This window comes from Malurus melanocephalus, unplaced genomic scaffold, assembly GCF_030028575.1.
Source record: "Malurus melanocephalus ecotype Western Australia unplaced genomic scaffold, MMel_1.1 scaffold_113, whole genome shotgun sequence".
NCBI lineage: Eukaryota > Metazoa > Chordata > Aves > Passeriformes > Maluridae > Malurus > Malurus melanocephalus.
This window is the reverse complement of record NW_026623345.1, coordinates 655,661-677,686: the sequence shown is the minus strand read 5'-3', so window position 1 is coordinate 677,686 and position 22,026 is coordinate 655,661. Positions and strand designations below refer to the sequence as shown.

General features: G+C 46.9%; 2 protein-coding genes across 11 annotated transcripts in view; both read left to right on the top strand.

Moving 5' to 3' along the window:
* LOC130575601 (phospholipid-transporting ATPase ID-like) overlaps positions 1–12,269 on the top strand; it is an 82,531-nt gene extending 70,262 nt beyond the window's left edge. For all 4 annotated transcript variants that reach the window (XM_057369597.1, XM_057369596.1, XM_057369595.1 and 1 more), the window contains exons 23-28: positions 1,146–1,369; positions 2,721–2,804; positions 3,762–4,007; positions 5,341–5,479; positions 7,444–7,574; positions 9,432–12,269. In XM_057369597.1, the coding sequence (XP_057225580.1) occupies positions 1,146–1,369; positions 2,721–2,804; positions 3,762–4,007; positions 5,341–5,479; positions 7,444–7,574; positions 9,432–9,653 (1,046 nt within the window). In that variant the 3' untranslated portion in view covers positions 9,654–12,269. The remainder of the gene's footprint in view (positions 1–1,145; positions 1,370–2,720; positions 2,805–3,761; positions 4,008–5,340; positions 5,480–7,443; positions 7,575–9,431) is intronic.
* A 77-nt stretch (positions 12,270–12,346) lies between these two features.
* Positions 12,347–22,026, top strand: part of RUSC2 (RUN and SH3 domain containing 2) — a 57,475-nt gene continuing 47,795 nt past the window's right edge. For 4 of the 7 annotated variants that reach the window (XM_057369591.1, XM_057369593.1, XM_057369594.1 and 1 more), the window contains exon 1: positions 19,013–19,349. The gene's annotated coding sequence lies outside the window, so the exon portion shown is untranslated. Of the gene's footprint in view, positions 12,549–19,012; positions 19,350–20,292; positions 20,893–22,026 lie in introns of those variants that run through there. The other 3 variants (XM_057369587.1, XM_057369588.1, XM_057369590.1) reach the window with 3 other exon arrangements.

The following is a 22,026-nucleotide window of genomic DNA, read 5'->3' as shown; positions in this document are numbered from 1 at the left end:
TGTCTGCATGGCCACCATCACGAGGGCAGGGTATACAACAAACGAGTTAATATGATAGAGGGCCTGACTCAAAGCAGAAGTAAAATCTTTGTGCCTGTAAATATTCCATATAATATTACATGGGGTGGGTTTTTTTTGGCATTTCTTTGTGCTAGGGCTGTTTGTTAATTATCTCCCTTGAGTTACAGCTGATGGGCTTTCAGGCCCCTCCATCTTTGAGCATCATTTGATGCTGCATTACTTCAGGGAATTTATGAAAAAAATCATTACTAAGTATAATTAAATTAAGATTATTCAGAAAGACCTATTGCTAATCTTCCTTGTGTTAATTTGCAAGAATTGATTAACTGGAGCCTTTTAATTAAGAAAGAAGAGGCTAACTAGAGAGCTTCAAGGGAGATAAGTCAGGCAGTCAGCAAAGAAAGGAGAAGGAAAGTTAAAGTGTACATAATAATTAGAAASTAACCCACACACCCCACAAGAGAATTGGGACTTTGGGATTTTATCAATTCAGTTCAGTAGAAACACTGATTCCAGCCAACCTTCAGCCATAAAGATTGCATTCATTAGTTAAAGCTGTATAATTAGCTGTCACATTAAACTTATGTCCATGTTTGATAAAGGCAAGTTACTATCAAAAAAATATGTGACTCTTATATCTAATTATTTGATTGAACTAATAAAGCCCTGAAAATGTTAAAGACTACAGTCTGCCTTTTAGCACAGTGTCTGAGAAACTTTAAATGGTTTGAAAATTTTGCCTCTCTATGATGCTGTTTTAAGGCTGCTGGAAGAACATGGATGCATGTAAATAAAAGTCACATTTCACTATAAATTATTTTTTCATAACAGCAGCCTTTATGAACAACAGTTTTTGTGCTGCTGGAWGTTGTTCAGAAAGAAAACATAAACCGTTATTGATCCCATAATTTCATTCAAATAATAAAAGCCCAGAGCCAAAACTATAATGCTACTGAAAGAATTAGCGCACCAAATTTATTAATTTGTTTTAATAAGTTTTCATTATGACTTTTTATGTGGGCTGTGAGGGGATTAACACAGTGYTCAGTGCAGGGTAATTAATTTTAAAAACAGGGCAATGAAAACTCGCTATAATGGTGTGACCAATGACCTTCTCGTTGCAGCTGCCCACATTGGGGTTGGCATCAGCGGCCAGGAGGGGATGCAGGCGGTCCTGTCCAGCGACTTCTCCTTCGCCCAGTTCCGCTACCTGCAGCGCCTGCTCTTGGTGCACGGCCGCTGGTCCTACATCCGCATGTGCAAGTTCCTCAAGTACTTCTTCTACAAGAATTTCGCCTTCACCTTGGTGCATTTCTGGTATGGCTTCTTCTCTGGCTTCTCAGCACAGGTAGGTCCAGCTCCGGTTTTTTCAGGGCCAYKGAGATGGTCAGGGKSTCYCTCTCCTGTGAAGACAGGCTGAGAGCAGTGGGGTGGTTCAGTGGGAGATGAGAAAGCTTCAGGAGATTTTGGAACACCTTTCAGTGCCTAAATGTGCTACAGAAGAGCTGTAGAGGAACATCTTAGTAGGGCTTATTGCGATAAGACAAAGGGTAACAATTTTAAAATAAGCTTTGACTGATAGAAGAAAGAAGATTTTTACAATGAAGTTGTTAAAACACTGAYACAGGTTGCCCAGAGAGGTAGTGGATATCCCYTTCCTGGAAACATTCCATGTCAGGTTGGACAGGGCTCTGAGCAACCTGACCCAGTTGAAGRTGTCCCTGCAGATTGCAGGGAGGTTGGAATAGATGACTTYTACATCACSCTTCCAACCAAAACCATTCCGTGGGTCTTTATCCAGTGTTTTCAAGAAAAGTACCTGGAAACATTTTAGAAGGAAATAAACTAAGCCATTCCTCCCACYTCACTGAACAGATCCAGGTCAGCCTTGTTCAGCCGTATGGGTATAAAGAAGGTATTACTGCTTTCATTGTGCTGATGGTGGAGGACAGATGTCTGGAGACAGAATGCATATATATTATAGAATCATATAATGGTTAAGGTTGGAGAAGGCCTGTAAGATCATCAAGTCCAACCATTAAGTCCAACACTGCCATGTTGACCACTAAACCTTGTGCCCAGCTACCATATCCATATGCGTTTTTAACACTGACCACCCTTTTATTAAAATAATAATAAAAAATTAATATTTTTTTCCTGATATCCAATCTAAACCTTCTCTGGTGTTTAGGTGCATTATGAAGCACATACAGCACTTACAGGATTTTCAAAAGTATTCAAAGTGATTACAACCATCATCCGATGGTTGTAATTAGAGTTTGGTGCAGATCTTGTAAGATCTATGCTTGCACTGTTAGCATATTTGGAGCAAGCAGTTTAACCCTGAGATGCCTGTGGGCATCAAGAGCTTGCAAGAAGAGCACCTCTAGAGTGAAAAATGTGATGTTAAACCATCCTCAATAAACCCAGCCTGGGGAGTGCAGAACCCTGGGGCTGCAGGGGGTGCAGGGTAGTGCAGAGGGGTCCTGCTCTGGCTGCAGCCAGCAGTGGGTGCTGAGCAAACTGGGCTGGCATAATGTGATCCCTCCCCTGTTTAGGGTTGCTGAGCCTGAGTCATCTTATGCCTTTTGTCTCAGTAACATCTCAAAGCAGGGTGTTGCAGCAATTAATGGCTTTCAAAGAAATGGAAAACACAGTGCTTTGCTAACTTCATGCTTTGTTTTCGGTTTTTTTTCCAGACTGTCTATGATGAGTGGTTCATTACACTTTACAATTTGGTATATACTTCCCTCCCAGTGCTGGGAATGAGTCTCTTTGATCAGGTACTATTTCTGTCACCACTTTGGGGATTTTTTACATGGGGGTTTTGTCTCCAGGTGCTTTGAGCTGTTTTCCATGAAGCAAAAGCAGCTGAACTTTTGGCTACATACTGTGGTGACTCTTGAAGTAATATCCTGACAGTGAGAACTTAGACCACAAAAAAGGATGCACCAGAGAGATGGTGTATTCCCTCTTAGTTATATGATTTGGGTTTAGGTAGGCCTGGGAGGATCAGGGAGTTGAGATACATGTGATTCCCTGATCTGGCCTGTGGGTTTCATTCAGTGTGGGATGAGACTTTTGGGTTAGGCTGCTGCCATTGCAGCTTTCCTGTGGAACAGTCACACCCTGCTACCTGTGCTCCTGAAATCTGGCAAGGGACTTTCTAATGACCAGACTAAACAATTAATGAACTAGATCTTTGGAAACAGATTTTGGAAGTTCAGCCTTTCTAGTGAGTTGTTTCTGCGGTAATTTCACACACAAATTTCAACCACATTGTTACTGTTTGACAAGACAAAGGAGCAATAAAGCTGTTCTTATATGCATTTTACAAGTTAAATAAATAGCAACTGGCTGCTTTGCAGTGGTTCAGTGGTCTGCTCTGGATACTTAAGGGATCCCATTCAGRCAGCCTGGGGAGGTGTTTTCTAATCCTTATCTTCCTGCCATGTCTCTGGAGAACAGACCATGCAGTCTGCTTTAGATGAAGTGTACGTATATATATATTTTTTCTAATCAGATGTCAATTTTTTTAGCACAAGAAAGGTAAAATACAACATGTACAGTATGCCCAGATAACCTTGGGGTGTGCCATGCCAGTAAGCACAACTGCGTGAACTGTGTGCTAAGTCTTTCCCACGGAAATGCATGTCACAGGGACATGGCAGCCCAAAGCAGGTCTGTGTGCTTGGCTGGGTGGCTGCCAGCAAATCTGATCATCTCCTCTCTGCTTTCAGGATGTGGACGATCGCTGGAGCATGCTGTTCCCTCAGCTCTATGTGCCTGGCCAGCAGAACCTCTATTTTAACAAGGTGGTGTTTGTCAAATGCATGTTGCAAGGGATCTACAGTTCGCTTATCCTCTTCTTCATCCCCTATGGGGCCATGTACAATACAGTGAGGAGTGATGGGAAGGCCATTGCTGACTACCAGTCCTTTGCTCTGATGGCCCAGACCTGCTTATTGATTGTGGTGTCTGTACAGGTAAGGCATCCCAGGAAATACTTATAGAAATTAGTTGTTGTTTCGTGATGGCAGCATCTGGTGGGCCAGTTAGGGTGTTGACAGCACTGTATTTGCTACTGCATCGTGCATTCTTGAGAAAGAAAGTCTCTTGATGCCAGATTAGTCTCCTCAGTTCAATGGGACAGGAGATTTGTGTGTTATAAAAGATCAGAGCCACAGGAGAGAAGAGTCTTTGCCTTGTGAAGTTTTCAGTCACAACAGAGAAATCAGTAAAGGCGGGAGTAGAGATGGACTTGTTCTAGTTTTAGGGAAGGGTTTGGGGCACAGGACTGTCTGCCTGCCATCAGGCAGGTATTTGTAGGTACTCCATTGAGGAAATGTCCTGATACATGATGTACGCATGATGTATGCATGATGCAGCCTGGACTTGCTGGAAGAACTAGCTAAGACTTGGGTGGTAGAAGATGGGTACTATCAGGGTGAGAGAAATTTCTTTAAAGGAAAACAATCAACCACACCTCCCTGGTTAATAGTTTCTGCTCTCTGAAGACTTGTAGGTCTGTTCTAACTTTCAATACCACATCACAGCTTAGGGGTGGGGAAAAAAAACATGGCTCATTTGAACTTACTATGTTCAGCTCCATGTTCAGCATAAAAAGGATGAGGACCTATTGGAGCAAGTCCAGAGARGAGCCATGAAGTAGATCAGAGGGCTGGAGCACCTGTGCTAAGGAGRTTGAGAATGTAGGAGTTGTTGAGCCTGGAGAAGAGGAAGCTCCAAGGAGACCTCACTGAAGCCTTCCAGTACTTAAAACAGGGGCYACAAGAAAGCTGGGGAGGGACTTCTGACAAGGACATGTAGTGATAGAACAAGAGGTACCGGCTTTGAAATTAAAGAGAGCACGTTTAGATTAGATATTAGAAAAAAATTCTTAACTGTGAGGGTGTYGAGGCACCGGCTCAGGTTGTCCAGAGAAGCTGTGGATGCTCCATTCCTGGAAGTGTTCAAGSCCACGCTGGATGGAGCTCTGAGCAACCTGGSATAGTGGAGGGTGTCCCTGCCTATGGCAGCAGGGTTGGAACAGGACAATCTTTAAAGTCTCTTTAATATCCTGGGTCCAGGACTGGCCACTGGTGAATGTTTGAGAAGAGAGTAACAATAGGATAGATGTAGTAATCTTGCCTTGAATGGTTTCCCAGAATCTTACGATTTTTGACTTGTTCTTTCTTGAGACTTGAGTGAATAGCATTCTCAGGGGGAGATGTACCAAGCAGAGGAGAAGCTGTGTTCAGCACAGATCTGCTAAATAATGAAGGCACTGACAACAGCTTTATCACTCTGCTCTTTCAGATTGGCTTGGACACTTCTTACTGGACAGTTGTCAACCAGTTCTTCATCTGGGGCAGCCTTTCTGTTTATTTTGCYATCACCTTCACCATGTACAGTGATGGCATGTACCTGATCTTCACAGCCTCCTTTCCCTTCATTGGTAAGCCTTGGGACAAATCCAGGTTGCACTCAGAGTGGACATACTGCAGGATTTAAAGTTTCCAAGTATTTCTAAGTATATTTCAGAATATATYGATTGCCTTTTCTATGAGAAATGCCACAAAGTTTCTGAGGGATGCTGGGAATACTCATTTTGAATCCCATCCATCCAAGTGAATGTGTGTCATGTTCACTTCCCTGTGCAAGGGTGGACATTTCCATGCAGTCACAGGAATGATCCTTGAAATAAACCCACTGAGATGGATGGAATATTTTCTGCTGCTTTTCTATATCTGGATTCCAGGTGTCCAGTTTTTACAGATATCAAGGAGCACCTTACTTGCAGAAAGATGTGTGATCTTTGTAATAATACCTTTGTAATAAGTTAATATTTTTGGCACAGGAGGGCATAGAATTACAACGTCTGATCAGACATGAGAAAAATACCATATCATTGTGGTCARCCTTCTGCCAGGCAAAATGGAAAATTCCCAAAAACAAAATATGACCAGTGCTTCATAGTTATAAGTAACACATTTCTGAACACATGCAAAAAAAATTAAGGACAACATAAAAATGAAGGATAACATAAAAATGTTATCCTGAGACTTTGTCTCCTGAGACTTTCACCAGGAGGAACATGTAAGTTTAGTGAAGTAATACAGATGTTTTTAACAGCTCTAAGCATCTATAGCCAATAGAGACACAACATTATTATGAGTCTCTACTTATGAAATCCCAACACTTTATTTCAAGTCTCAGATTTTTTTTAATTAATCAGTGCCTTCATTTTTGACTGACTTTACCAGTAAAAATTTGTTTTGCCTATCTTCACTGCAACAGCAAGGTGCTTAGCCAACTTAGAAATATCTGAGATGCAGGTCGATTGTTGCAATGTATTTTTCAAGCAGATGATCACAGCCACTTTTACATGACTATGAGAATCAAAAATGCTGAGTGAGAGAGGACAGAATRTCTTTTGAATTTCCAAAAGCAGGTGGACAATTGGACTGGATGATCCTGAAGGTCTGTTCCCACCCTGATGATTCTGGGATGATTCTAACTCACTGGCCAGGGGTATCTCGTCTGCTGCTCTGCTACTACTACCTTGGTCAAAGTAGCCATGATGCTGAGGGTTACTTAATCATGTCTCAGTCTGAAACCATTTTTAAGAAAAGTGKTTTTAGCCTGAACTGAGACAACTTACTTACTTAAATTTCAGTGGAGTTGTATTACAGCAGAATTTGGCCAACTGGAAAGAAAACATTCAGCAAATACACTGCCAACAACAGCATCATTAAGCCCTGTAATGAGTGTTTTGCAGACTGTTTATTTCATCTTTCATTCCCCCAGTTTTAGAAAAGCCAGAAGTGAGCACTTTGGTTTCAAAGGAAGTGTCAGTGACATGCCAGCTCATGGCAGTAGTTCTGCCAATACCCCCATCAGGCTGTGCTGTCTGTGCAGATCCCCAGAGCAACACAGGCTCCTCTCATAAAGGGCTGTGAATCCCTCGCMTGCTGGGTAGAGTCAGTACTCCATATCGTTCAGGAAATGTGCTGGAAAGCAAGAAAGGAGTATTCCTCCCTTTCCACTAGAGTTCTGGCAAAAGTGGGAGTCCTGCTGCTGCTGAAGGTCTCCTGAATGTTTACATCAATCCTTTGCTGTAATTTGAGTCTTCACAGACTCAAATTTGAGACTTCACAGAGAGAAAAGATTCACTCTGACACCCTTGTCTGCCTGGGTTGTTATTTCGGTCATTCCTGGACATTTCATTTTTCTTCGCTCATCTCGGACAGTGACACTGGCTTTGCTGTCCTCTCTGCAGCCTGTTGATTTCACTGCTGGAGATGACATCTCCCTTACATTTTGGTCTGCTTGCCAGGTGCTCTGAAATCACAGAGAGCAGAAGGGAATARCAGTGGGAGGTGCTGCTTTTGCTGTTTTAATCACGCTTTTGTTTTCCAGGTACAGCTCGAAACACCCTCAGCCAACCAAACGTGTGGCTGGCCATCTTCCTCAGCATCGCCCTCTGCGTGCTGCCCGTGGTTGGCTTTCGATTCCTCAAGGCTCAGTTAAAGCCRACTCCCAGTGACAAAGTAAGGAGAAACTACCTCATTAAACCAGAAATCCTGCTTTCCATGGCCTGRGCTCGCTGGGGAGCAGCATTGCACGGGCTTGGCACTGCTTGGAGCATGTCCCCTGGTGCTGCCATCCATCTGTCCCCTGCTCCCCCGAGGAGGAGGATTGAATTTGGGGTTTGGCACGGTTCAAACCATCTGCAGCTGGGCCCAAGGCTGAGATTATTTAGATGTGGATTAGACTGCTCTGAGGCAGGAAAGCTGCACTATTTTTAGGCGCAGGGTTTAAGCGCTGTGGCTCAGTGGCAAGGAGTGGCATGTTCCTCCTGCCCTGACGCTGTGCAGTTTTTAGCCTGGCAGATTGCATGCCCTCACCCTCCACCTGGGAGTGTATATTTGCTGGAGATTTTTTTTTTTTTTTTCAGAATTTGTTTATTTTTGTAGCCATTGGTTATATGTTCCTTCTGGAGCCAGCTTCCTTCCCATCCCGAAGAATATGAAGATGAGGGCACCAGGGCAGGGAGAGGCAGGGAGTGATGGARTGGGCAGGGAGAACAGAACTCATTGCAGCCGAGGGTCCCCTCAAGAACATCAGTGCACAGAGTTCCCCGGCTCGCTTCCAAGCAGGAGCATTTGCTGAATGCTGCTGCCACCTCGTGCTTCCTTCCTCTCCCTGCGCCGAGCTGCCGGGAATCGGTGTCRGAGCACAGCCCCAAGGGAATGCCCCGCTGTTGGTGCCCTCCCGGGTCATCCTCGGGATATCTCTGGTGTTCCACAGGTTCTCCGGGACTGTAGGAAAACAAGTTAGGGGAATTCTCAGCCCCTACAGAGATGGCAGGTTGGTTCTGCTGGGTAGGGAGGTCCCTGAGACACAGTTCAAGGCAGTTTTGGGGTATAAAAAAAGGGCCGAGCTTACCCCTCAGCTGAGCAGCAGTTACAGCTGTCACCCAGAATCCCAGCCTCACTGCTGAGGTATCTGTCTCTCTCAAGCACAAAATTACTTTCCTGCCTCCTCTTGGAAGTGAATGGTTGCAGGAGAGGAGTGGGTTTCCTCCTCTCTGGAGTTCCTCAGCTGGCAGCAAAYAGCCCTGATGTTCAGAGAGGCCAAGAACCTTGCCACTGCCATTGTGCCAGGAATCTGGCAGGTGGGGGTTCTGTTGAGCCACAGGCTCTCAATACCAGCCTCCTGCACTAGACAGCCCCATTCTGAAAAGGTGCTTGGCAGCAGATTAATTCGGTGCCCACATGGGAGCAGAAAGCCCACTACCTGCAAATAAAGTGCAAAATTTGTTTCTCATCTGCCAGGGAATACAAGGATCCTTTGATCYTTGTAAGTGTTCAAGGTTGTGTGGGATGTTGATCAACCTGGTACAGTGGCAGTGGGGTTGGACTGGGATAATCCTCAGGATCCCTCCCAACCCAAGGCATTCTATGATTCTATAATTCTATAATTCTACTACGATCATCATTATCATCATAAAAAGATTTTACATATCAGAAATTCCCTTCAGTAGTCTGTTTTCTGTATTAAATATGTCAATTTTTAAATATTTCTTATTTGTTTTCTTGAATTTTGACTATTGCTGAGATGGCTTTCACATTTTAGGGGATTTGACTGAAAGTCCTGCAGTAATACCCCAGTCGTGGCATTGCAGAGTGGGGAATACATGGGAATCATGTGGGGAATACATGGAAATCATCCCCCTCTCCTGATTGAAGATGATGCTCCCTTTAACACCTTTTAGAATAGAATAAGATTTGCCCTTTCCTCATTTTCATCTTTGGATCCCTGCTTTTGTTTTTCTGCTCCTCTTCCACTGTACTTGTGAATAGTGGTACACTTTCCACTTTTTCTGCCTTATTTTCTGATTCCAGGTGCTGATGAAGATCAAAGAAGCCAAAAAGCGTCCTCCTCCACCCTCACCCAAGCGACGCCTGCGCCGGACCAGCACCCGCCGATCCGGCTACGCCTTCTCTCATCAGCACGGCTTCGGAGCACTCATCATGTCTGGGAGAAACATGCGGCCAAAATCACCTTTTGCCACAACGGGAACGTTTTCACCAAACAGTGAAAAATATAAACACAAAGGATTGTAACAAAAGAAAAAAAAAAAAAAAAAAGAAGAAGAGAGAAGAGAAGAAAAGAAAAAGACAACCTCAAAATCCCCCTTAAAAATTAGCAAAGCAAACCAAAGTAAAGGGCTGTCAGGGGAGGGGGCTGTGCACCCTGCAAGGCACTGAGCCGGTGCTTGTCCAGAGCTCTGCCCTCCAGGCTGCCGAAGCAAGGACTTGAGCCTTTCCTTTCAGCCACATGCACCTTCTGATTCCAGTTTTTTTTCCAAAGACATGTGCTGCTGCTGAGGAAGGTGGGCAGGGTGAGCTGGAGCATGGAGTTGTAGGGAATCCCAGAGGGCCTCCCTGGGACAAGAGAGAAYGTGCTGTGGGAGGCATCCCTGCTCCCTGAGATTGTTCATAATGCTATCTTTTTTTCTCCCTTAACTACATACCTCAGAGCAAAGAGAAATCCAGTCTGAGGAAAAGGCTGACTTGGCAATGTCTTTCACGTGCCTTTATTTTTCTTCATAAATCCACTCTGGACCGTGTTACTGGGGTGACAGGTGTTGACCCCAGGTGTGCCTTAGGTCCAGCCACATAACCCACAAATCCACAGCCTTTRTAACATGTGATTTTGTAGCCTTTTGACTGTAATCCACTTTCTCAAGAGATGGCCAGTACCCAAACACTATCCTCTTCCCACATCTGCCATCAGGAAGTGCTGCAAGCTCAGAGAAACCCTTAATTTGTCAAGGAACCAGGAGCTGACACTGTCCTGTTAYATCTGCATTGCAAACCTCCTCTTGTAAAGGATCGTCCTCAGAACCTTCCTAAGTTTTGTAACTGGGCACCAGCCATTTCATTTAGACCTAAAATGAAACAGCAGAAGACGCTCAGACTCCCTGATGGATCAAACCATGAAAACTGGCCCGTAAGAAGCCTGTGCCGTGGTTAGGGGCTYGCCTGAGCTGCCAGCACCAGGCATCTGTCCCCCCTAAACAGACTGAGGTGTGTGCACATCTGGCWTGATGATCACACCAGCAGTATTGAATGCTATTTCACAGCCAGCACCTGAAATAACCTTTCCTCCACTGGTGCTGTGGCTCAGTGTAAAGGACAAAGTGTGGCCTGGTGGCTCCCCCACCCTCCCCAATGAGCAGAATGGTCACGATTCAGAGGAGCTTAGTGAGGCCTCAGGAGTTTCCACAGTGTTTCAGGGCTGCCGTGTTTCTGTGTGCTGGCTCAGATTTTACTAGGGGACASGTTATCTGTCAAACATGGGTGGTAGAGAGCTGAAAGTCCTACCCGTGTGACTGCCAGCAGAGGGACCTAAAATGCACAGACATAGCCAAAGGCGTGCTGGCCTCGAGGGACTGGGATTTGCTCTTGCTCGCTGTTTTGGCTGTTTTGTTAACACCAACTCCTTAATCAGCGGGGTTACTGGGTGGAAGGCCAGCGTGGCAGCATGAGAGTCTGTCCTGCCAGCACTGCTGACCTGTCTAAATGCAGCTTTTTTTGTGCAGAGGACTAAGCCCTGGCTGTTGGATGGTTTTGTTTTTTTGGTGGGTTTTTTTTTTTTTTTTTTTTTTTTTTTTTTTTTTTTTTTTGGTTGATTAAGGTTGGGGTTTTTTCAGCTCCTTTATACAAATTTAGACTCGTTCCTTGTTTTATAACGGATATTTTTGTGCAGTAACCACCTGATATTTATGAGACTCTGCCGTGAGTCTCTGAGCTGTCAGTGGACGCAGTGTGTGATGGCAGCCCACCAGCCATGTCCCTGTTCCATGGAACACCCTGCTGTCTGTGGTCCCAGTTTCAGCAGTTACTGTGTGAGATTGTTTAAGCTCTAATAAAAGGTTTCATCTCCCTGTGTTTAACTCAGCACAGGAAAAAAAAAAAAAAAAAACCAACAAAACCAAACCAGTCTGTTGCACCTGCTGTTGGGGAGGCTTGCTGCAAACTGTGGTATTGAATTTCAACATGGCCAGTGCAAAACTGGAGCTGGGACTGGATCCAGACTTCAGTGTGCAGGAGCTGCTCGCTAGGAAGGAGCAAATTATCTGGTGATCTCCCCTGCAAGGAGACACACGAGTCAAGTGAGAGCCTGCACTCTGGCTGAGGAAACCGCTGTGATAGCGCTTGTCACCTCCCCCTGATTTACCATTCACTCTGCAGAGACAATCATGGCTTTCTGATGAGGATTATGCCTTTCACAGCCAGCCTTCCTGGGGTTAGAGGAAAAAGGAGAATTTGTGCAGATAAGCAGGCATCCCCATGATACCCAGACTGGTCTGTGGATTGAAAGCCCTATCAAAGCTGCTGCTGGCGTCTGATGCAGCAGAATATGTTGCAGAGCAGCAGAGGYAGACCTTGTGCTGACAGAGCAAGGAAACTCTGACACTGTGCCTCTCTTCTCAAATGGTTTACGTGCAAAGTGCTCTCACCTTCTGGCTAAAAGGGGATTTGAAAATGTTGGATTCAACATGCAGGGGATAATAAAGCTGTTGGTGATCTTGCACCAGACACAATTCTTTCAGTGGTTTGACATAAATCAGCATTTGAAACACATCAGCTGGCAGTGATGTCTGTTCTACGTCACTCCTGATTTTGTAAAATAATTGTTTTTTTAAATAAAAAGAGAATATTGGGATGATCGATTCCTTGGCTCTCTGTTAATTGATGTAGGGAGTTTACAGCCAGAAGTGCAGGGGGGAAGCTCTGTGGGACAGCGGATCTGAGACGGCAATCCTTTTCATCCGGTCTCCTGATGCGGGAAGCACACAAATTCCCAAAATTTTCCATCCTAGCTGGGATGTTTTAAGAGGAAACTTAGAGGAAACGTCAGACATCCTTAGGCGGAGGACCCAGTGGGGGCGGGCAGCGTGGAGAGCCCGCCCCGTGGAGCGGCTGTAAACAGCGGAGCGATGCGGGCGAGCGGTAAGGGACGGCGGGGCGGCGGCAGAGCGGGCGGGACAGTGCGGGGATTGTACGGGGATTGTGCGGGAATGTGCGGGGATTGTACGGGGATTGTGCGGGGAAGAGCGTGGTCTCTGCTTCTCGTGTGCGCGGTGCTCTGCTTGGCCCCCCGGGAGAGGTCARACCGTGTGTCATCATCCGTGCGGTGTCTGAAAATTATAATTTAGTCTTTTATGAARCTCTCGTATTTCATAGATACGTCTAAAATTAATCCCTGAAATAGATTTCGGATTTTGTTTTCACCCCCTCCCTTTCCCCTTCCTAATTTTTCCATAATATAAATATTCACAGTTTGAACGTTGTTTTTCTGTTTTGCCTGTACTTKTCACCTTGCTCGGCTGCAGTTTGGGGGTCGAGAATGATAATGCTCTGATGGTGGTGAGGGGCTGGAACAGGTGGCCCAGAGGAGCTGTGGATGCCCCATCCCTGGYAGTGTCCAAGGCCAGGATGGATGRGGCTTTGAGCCACCTGAGTTGTCCGTGCTCAGGACAGAGGGTTGGAATGAGATGATCAGCCCAAACCATTCTGTGATTATTTGATAACTGGTGATGACATKGTTCCTTTTCTTACTCTGCAGAAGAGGAGACCTTCTCTCTTCCCTCTTCCCTGCATCCACAAGGTGACACTGAGCAACTCTGTCCCTGACACTGTGGGGCAGCAGGTGCATTTGGGCAGAGGCATGTTGAGGCTGTTTTCCATTCCTGACTGCAACACCTGCATTCCTGGTGTGCTGCCTGGTAGCTCTCCCTTTGTCAATGTGTGTCCACACAACTCTCCCCCACTGACCTRTAGCCTGGAAATCCTTACTCATGAGCAGTTCTTAGGAAATGGGAGGGCAGAGGAGCACTGTGTGCTTGCCCTGCGCTCTCCAGCTGGATCCTCAGCAAAGTCTGTTTTGTGAATGGAGATGTCTCAGTAGTGACCCATGCTAATTACCAGCTGGAACAAAAACAGGAACATAAGGGACCTCTTGGATGTCTGTGGGCACGAGCCCTGTATCCTGTAACCCATCAGACCACTGRTAAAATTCATCCTAAATCCAGGCATTCCAGTTGGAAAGCTTCCTGTTCTAAGCGTTGATTTTGCTTGCTCTCTAATTTTCAACTTAAATATCTTCGCCGCATTTATTCTCTTGTTGTCGTGCCAGCATTATACTTTTGCTTCAGCAGTTTTGTTTGTCTCCTGTGATATATTTAGACAGCAATCCTATCCGCTCTCTGCCTACATTTGGCTAGGCTAAACAAGCCAGGCTCTTAAGTTTCTTCTTGYTTGATAGGTTTTCTGTTTCCCTCAGGCCCTTTCTGCACCTGTTCATTGGAGTTTATAATTTTTAAATGTGGGTGACCAGAATTTCTTTTGCATGATGCTTCTTTTATCAGTGCCTGTACAATAGCTCTGGTATTTCACTGCCTCGCCTAGACTGTGTTTGCTTTTGTTATGGCCTCATCATCTCTGTGATCTTTTACACAGCTTTAGTGGTTATTTTTCCTAATTATATTATGAATATGCACAATTGTTAGCTAAATTGGGTTAGCTACATAAATGCCTCTCATGCCTRACAACATGGGGAGGAGCTGAAGTCATCACAGCATAAGTCTGCGCATGCTGATGCTTTAAACTGGTGCCTTGTCCTCAGGGGTATGCTTTTTCCGTGAGGGCTGGCAAGGACATTTTGCTACATGTGCTGATGCGCTGGCTGATGTAAATGTGCTGGACTGAGGGAGCTGCCATTTCTCCCTSAGCAGTGAGTGTGGGGCTGAGCTCCCAGCCACAGCTCCCAGACATCTCYGTCCCTGTCCCTGTGATAAAGGTTTTGTGGCTGCAGGGCTGATGTGATGAAGGGCTCAGAAGACGGGCACAGAGCCCTGCAGCCTGGACTTGACCTCAGAGTGCTTTTTGCCCTATCTACAGCGCAGCTACCCTGCAGTTTTCCCAAGGCTAGTCTTCTGCTGCCCTACTTCTTGTAATTCATTTAGGAGTACAGAATGTTTTTCCTCTTCCTGGCACTGTAGAGAAGCCACTTCTCTCTCTCCCATCACTCCCTGCTTGAAGGGAAGTGGTTTCCATACCTCTGTCTCTTTCCYCAGCCTGCCTCTCCTCTCCAGCTGGGTGGAGCTGACTGTACTGAGCTGTCAGCTCCTGCTTTTCCACACAACGCTGAGCCTTCTGCCAGACTTTTCAGCTATAAATGGATCTCGACTTTTCCAACCCCCACTTTCAACACCAAGAGATGTTGCGGGATATCGGAGCTGGGCCAGGCTTCCTCTGAATTAGGAAAACATATGACCCAACTGCTGGCTTTTTTGTAGGTTCTGTGTAAGCCTCATGCCTGGCTTTGGGGGAGCTCTGTGTGCCCTGGTGAGGGCTGTGCTGCTGAATTCTTTGTGTGTACTGCAAGAGCAGCTGTTCCCTGAATGCCAGGCTGGGCCAGACCTACAGGTGCCATCCCCAGCCGTACACATCACCCCATAAACACAGCACCATCGGATCCAAGCGCTGTGTTCTCCAGGAAGGCTGGTGCTTTTGTTACTGGCTGCATCCTGCCTCCACATCTGAATCAGGCATTTTATAAAAGAAGCCTGGCTTTTGTGCATAATAAGCAACTGGGTTTGCCACCCTTAACTTTGGGATTTATGGCAGAGGTGCTGAGATCTTTTAGGCTTTATTGCATTCTGGCTTCTCTGAGAGGCAGGGAGCATCAGTATCTCCTTGTTCACCAGGGAGCTGGGGCCTGAGGTATGMACACCAAGGTGACTCAGGGAGTCAGTAGCTGCCCTGGATTTTAAACTGAAGTCTTTTGTGTCATCAAGTGCTACCCTCCATCAGCCCTGCGGGCATCCAGGCCATTCATTCCATGTAGAGTACAGCTCTGTATTTAGAAAACTAATTTATACTCTCATGTTGAAAAATTGCAGTCTGAAAGTCTCCTAGTTACCGTGCTTCATAGAAGCTGCTGGGCAAGGTTCCAGTCTGGTGACCTTTTGTTGGCAGCAGTGGGYTTGCATGCTTTTGACTTAGACAGCAACACCTAGAGCAGCTGCTTCAGAGGCTTCCTTACCTCCTGGCAGTCGTCCCTCAGAAACCTYCAGGCTGTGGATAAGGGATCATAGAATATTCAGAAGGTGCAAGCCTGGTTTATAGCTGTGCAGTATCCTGTCTGCAGTTCTGCTTCTGGTTCAGTTTTTGCTGTGGCAGCAGATGCTGTCTGACACATTTTCCTGCACAGAATGCCTGGTATCCTGCATTTTCCCTACTCAGTGGCTTGGTTTTGTTGCCTTTCRGATGGATCAGCGCATCTGTTGAGGGGGCAATGTTTGATGGACAATGTGGGAATAATCTGTTCTYGTTTTATGTGAGCTGGAGAATGTAATATCCCAGACCATGATATTGCCTAGGGGTTTCTGTCTCCCTTCTGGGACTGTGAGCARTATGTTGTGCAAAAAGGGTGAGGCATAGATGTAGTGCTCCTTTCACCCTTTCCACTCCATCCCTGGGCTTTGAGCTCTGGGAATATATGAAATGAAGATGCTGTGTGTAGCTGTAGCTGCATGRTGCTCTTTCCTTTGGTGACCTCTGCTGCACCTGGGCCATCAGATGCTGCTGGTTTGGCAGCTCAACGTGGAGTGCATCAGGTTAAACTTGGTTGTGAGGTGTCAGGGGMAATTTGGCTGTGAGGCGTTCTGCTTGTAGTGTCCCTCTCCCAGATGTTSAGGGAGCCTGGCTACCCCAGTTCTTTTTGGCTTTATGTAATCTCCCTTYCACTGAACATTTGATTCCCAGCTCTTCACCAAAGCCCTTGACTTATATGAGGGTGTTCTCTGAGGTTCTCTGAACAGAGACCTCTCAGCTCTAGGTCTCTGTTCCTCTGATTCTGAAGCATGAAGCCTGGTTGAGGTTTGCTGCTGATGCCTGYTGCTCAGACAAATCCCACAGTTTGTCCTCCTCCTCACTCTTGTGTGTGTTTGCCTGGACTGGAATTGTTTCCACAATTCACGTCTGTTGTACCTGGACTGAGTGTTTGGTGAACGTGTCTGTAGTCTTTAAGCATCGTCGTGGACTCTGCACTTCCATCTGAGTCCTTGGAGGAGCCATGGATGGCAGTGTGTCTCAGCCACCCACCACTGCAGCTCTTTCAGGCATCCTTGGCAGGATGAAGATGGTGCTGAATTTTATTTTCCATTAAAGCTTTATTTTCTTAGCAGGTTCCTGGTGACCAGGAAACACAGAATGGTTTGGGTTGGAAGGGACCTAARAGATTRCRTRTCATTCCTGCTGAATGTGGAAGACATAGTGAAAATGATAATTTTCCAGTTCTAATTGGTCAGGGTGGTTGTTTTGAAAGCTTCATGAAGAATTACAGGAGCATCTTGCAGAGCTATTACCATGATAAAACAGCTAATGGGAGATCGTGCTGATAAATCCCACATGTAATGGTGATTTGTAAACAGTTTCTCAATGCCCACGACAAGTYATTTGGAATCACTGTGGATTGTTAYCTGTTAAWCCAGTTAAATGTTCAGCTGTAGCCAGAAAAGGCAAAACTCTCAGTGGAAATAAACAACGCTGGTATATATTCCTGCATAGTAGATATACACGTTTTTCTTGCATCCTGAGTACCACATACCAGCTGGTCACCCTCTTTCAAAAGGAGTGACATAGACCTGGAAATGATAGAGGAAAGTGGAATGAGGATGATTAAGGGTCTGGGATAGCTTCTGTAGGAAGAGAGATGAAACAAAGAAAACTGGATGATAGTGGGAAAGAGCAAAGGTCTGTAATACAGTGTTCAGCAGGGAGAAGTTGAGTACAGAATGACCTTAATAAACTTTACAATTTCACACAGTGCAGAGGAAGCGCATCCAGCAAAATAATTTATTAGACAGGAGGGTAAGGAAGTCCTTTTTCAACACAGTTGATTTGTAGAACATGTTGCTATGAGATGGCATGAAGACTGAAAATACACACAGATTCCAAAAGGAACCAGACACCTCAATGGCAGAGATGTGTTTCAGTGTCTGTGAAACGTGATGGTCAGTCTGTGACCTCTGGCTCTAGGAGTTCCTGATTATTGAAGGCTGGGAGAATGTGTCCTTAGGGGAGATCACTCCATGACTGCACTTAGTGAAATGAGTCCGTGATTTTTATGTCTCAGTGGCACATTTTCAGGGACAGGGCACTAGACCAGAAGAATTCTTGGTGTAACCCGCTGAGGTGGTTCTKATTACCCGAATGTGCTGGAACAGTGGGGTGAAAATGGACTGATTTGGTGTTGAGCCCTTCTGCTCTCATGACTCTCCTGCAGGAGTCACRCACAGGTCACCACAGATTTTCTGGTCACTTTTATTGGCAAGTCAGGAAGGACTTTCAGGAGAAGGGAACTGGTGCAGGGATAGCCCATGGGCTGGCTCGGTGTGCCAGGCACTGCTGTGSTTGTCGCCAGGTGTGCCAGCCCAGTGACCACTGCCCTGCCAGGCAGGTGACATGCCTGGCATAAKCTGTCCAGTCCTATCTTTTTTCCCTCTTGGCTTATAACTGGGATATGGTTTATGTCCKGATGGAACAAAGTCTGGATTCTTAGAGCCTCTTATTCACATAACTGTGGGCGGTGCTGTTATTCATCCAAATGTCTTGTCCTACGGAAAGGGGAAAGAACAGGCTATTTTGAATTCTGTTGTGAATTCCTTTATCCTTTCCAAGTCCTRTGTTGCAATTTCCTTCACAGTCTAAACAGCAAAATGTCTCCAGTCTYCCTCCACAGAAAACTGTGAAAGTTTGGAACTGTAAAGCTTTGAAAAGTCTATTTGCTGATAGTGAAATTCTCATTTTAGGACCATKATCAGAAGCCACTGTGATTTGCTGCTAACCCTGTTGAAAACTTACCACATCASTGTTTCTGGGGTTTTGGTTTGGTTTTGTTTATTTTTTTATGGAAGGTGGCTGAGGCTGTAGCAAAAGCAAAAAGCAATAGTGGACATACTATTTTTGTCTGCCATTCAGCTTGCTGTGAGGGGATTCTTCACTGGTTAAGCCTGAGCACCTTTTCACAGTGTGACATTGGGAACACTGGGCTCAGAATCCAATCGTCATTTTACTTCTACCTCGTTCCTTGTGCCTCTTTCAGTGGGACAGATAAAGAGTTTTAAAACCCAGTTCCCTGCTCCTACAGAGAAGAAAAACAGTCTCCTGGCAGCCTCAAGCTGTTTTTAAACGAGACAAATGCCCATGGAGCCTGTCTGCCAGAGCCCCCCAACCCCTACACCGAGTCCCTTTTTAGCACACTTCTCCATGMAGCTATATCTGGCTCCAGTTCCTCGCTCTGGGAACGTGACCTCATCGTTGTTTTGGTATTTCCAGTGATTCAGCCTGGTCCGGGGCAGGGAGGAGTCATTCCTGGTGCAGGCTGACAGGGTGTTTGTGCGTTTCTGGAATTCCAGAGCAGTGCAGCCTCAGCCCTTCCGCTGCTTTGACAGCTCGGCTGAGGCTGGGCTGGTGCACAGCATTCCTGCCTGGCAGATGGCCTGGGCACAGCTGGTAGAGGGACTGATGCTCCTGCTTTTGGGGGTAACAGGGATCCCCGTCTTTGCAGGGTGTCTGCTGTGGTGAGGGTGAAGGGAGCTGTGAGCAGTAATTTSTATATCAAGGGAAGCCATGAGGAATCTCTGCTTTATGGGTGAGAAGAGTGTCCCACAGAATGTTCATTCCTGTTTACAGGCTGCCAGCATCCCGTGATGAAATTAACTTTGCAATATCCACTGCAGCTTGGTAAGTGTTACGGTCCTTGTTTTTTGGGGGGGAACCGAGATACCAGGCAGGGATGTGGCCTGCTTGAGGTTTCACAGAGCTGAGCTGGAGGTTGCCCATCTCCTAACAGATCACAGCTGCTTGAGAACTACATGAACTCTCTATTCGTCGTTGCTGGTTTCTCCTAGAGGTCACTGGTGTGAGCTACATGCTTGCCTGGCACGGAGCTTACAGGCAGTGCCTGCTGTGGTGTGAAGCATCCTGAARCAGCTCCTTCCCAGCCTCTCCCTAAAGTCTTCCAAGGCTTGTTTAACGGGTGGTGGTTGAAACCTGAAAACCTSTCCTCTGCTGCTGGTTCTAGTCGAAGGCACAGTGGAGACAAAGCCCCCAAACACTTTGACATCTTGCTTATTTACCATGAGCTCTGCTGGTTCAGGCATGCTGCTAGCAATGCCAAGGTTGTGGGTTTGATCCGTGTATGGGCCATGCACTTAAGGGCTACACTCAGTGGTCCTTGCGGGTCCCTTCCAACTCAGAATATTCTGTGATTCTGTGCCAAGCTAGTCCCTATCCCTCATGTTCCCTATTTGGTGAAAATCCAGCTGCAGTACGTCTTATAAATTAGCCTGAGATGGCAGGGAAAGAAGAATACTGGCAGGAGGTACCAAAGACAGTGAACTGGGGTGAGAGAGTCAGCCTCAAAGATGTGGACACCTGAAGCCCCTGGGGAGAAGGCCTGGACAACAGGAACGGGCTGCTGCACCRTGAGCTGGTCTGACAGGTGAATGGAGCAATGCTGCAATCAGCCTTTCTCCCCGCTGTGGTGGGCTGCTGTGGCACTCTGCACCAGGGAAGGTGTGGGGCTGGGGCTGCCCCCGGTGGGTGCAGGATGGGAAGTTGGATGGGTTTGCATTACCACCMGCAGGTACCGCATATGGAGCTTAGGAGTTGATGGACAGTGTGGAACTGGGGGGGGGTCACTCCTCGCTGGTGGTCACTTCACCCCCTGGCTTCCCCGGGCAGGCAGCTGCCCTCCCACCCCGCTGTCGGAGCAGGCAGGCAGCGGAGCCATCCCGCACAGCCCTGCCACGCTGTCCTGCGCTSCTGTAAATGGCTCTGTGTAACACGAGCTGCATTTCTGCCATAGCCCTGTCCTGCGCGCATCTGTATTTACACTGGGGCATTCATTAGCGATCCGGCCCTCGCTGCTCCCCGCTGCCCACACGCTCCCTGAGCGAGACCCTGGCACCGCTGTGCCTGGCTGGGGGCAGGTGGCTGGCAGCAGGAGAGATTCCTCAGCCAGCTCCCTCTGCAAAGTGCCTTGTCATCTCGCCTGTCGCCCGCCATCCCGCACCGACACGGGAGCAGCCGGAGGAGCCTCCCCGGGCACGGCTCGCTGATCCCGGATCGCTGATCCCGGCACGGCGGCGAGCTGGTTTTGCTGTGGATTATCGCTGGCTCTGCATGTTGCGCTCGTCCTGCGGCTCTCATGCCATTGCTGCTGCGCTCGGCTTCCAGCTGCGGTGAGCTGAGCCCGCGTCCGGGGSAGATTGTATCGGGAAAGGTAGGAGATGATCCCTTCCGTTTGTTCTGCTAAAAGTAATGTCACCGGTCCTGCCCCTGCCTTTACAGCATGTGTCAGTGGTTTATTGTGCATTGTTCTGTGGCTCTGATCAACAGTCAGTGCGCTGCTCAGGCTGTAGCCTCTCTTGCAGGGAAAGAAAATGTGTTATGTACATTTTATTTTTACCTGCGCACTGGAAAAATCAAACTTCGTGTCCTTTCCAGCTTCAAGATGGAGTCTTCTCTGTCTTGCCTGTTCTCATGCAGCATCCTGTGTATTTTCTCCAGGTCCTGTCACCTGCTTCTTCAGGAGATGAGAGAGTGGAGAGCAGTCTGATGTGTCTCGGGAGAAAGGGGGAGGGAGGAGAAACTCACTGAAGAAAAATACCAGGGAAGTTCAATGGGCTCGGAAATGGCTTTAGAGAAGTTATTTTTAACCCAGAAAATCAGACAGGAGAAGAGCCTCCTTTCCCTGGATAATCTCAAAAGCGTGGTTTGGTTTTGATTTTTTTTTGTTCCCTCTTTAGTCCTTTAGGGCACACTGTTTTGRTATGGAAAGGCCTGAGGCTGCTGCTGTCCCTAGGGATGAAGGGACAGTGGCAGCCTCAGGACKTGAAGGGACAAATCAGTCTTGTCGGTCTGTGCTTCACCTGCCCCCACCTTTGCTGCTGCCACATTGGGAAAAGAGGTGATAGCCAGCAAACCCGACCCCTGCTGGATTTCCCTGCAGCAGCCAAGGAGAGATAAAATAGGAAGGCATCAGCATTTTCTGTGTTTAGCCACAACTGTTCCCTTTTTAGTCCACAGCAGCTGGGATGTGTGCTCAGCTATCCATCTTTTCTGAGCCTAATGTACCTGGGCTTCCCTCCCATATGGATGAGAGTCTGTCTCCTCAGCAGGACAGACAGGGATACCGAGGCTTCTGCAGGTGATGGGTCGCTTCTGAGGGTTAGCCCAAACACCAAACCATGTTTTAGGRCCCCCCTGTACCCAGTGAAGAAGATAAAGGGGTGCTCGAGCTTTCCCCAGCATATCCTGCGGTGCTGCCAGTGGGTGTATAAATAGTGCCCACAGCGTACTATTTTGGTGACAAGCTCTTCCCAGGATTCATCCAAAGAGTTATGTGAGCAAGTGT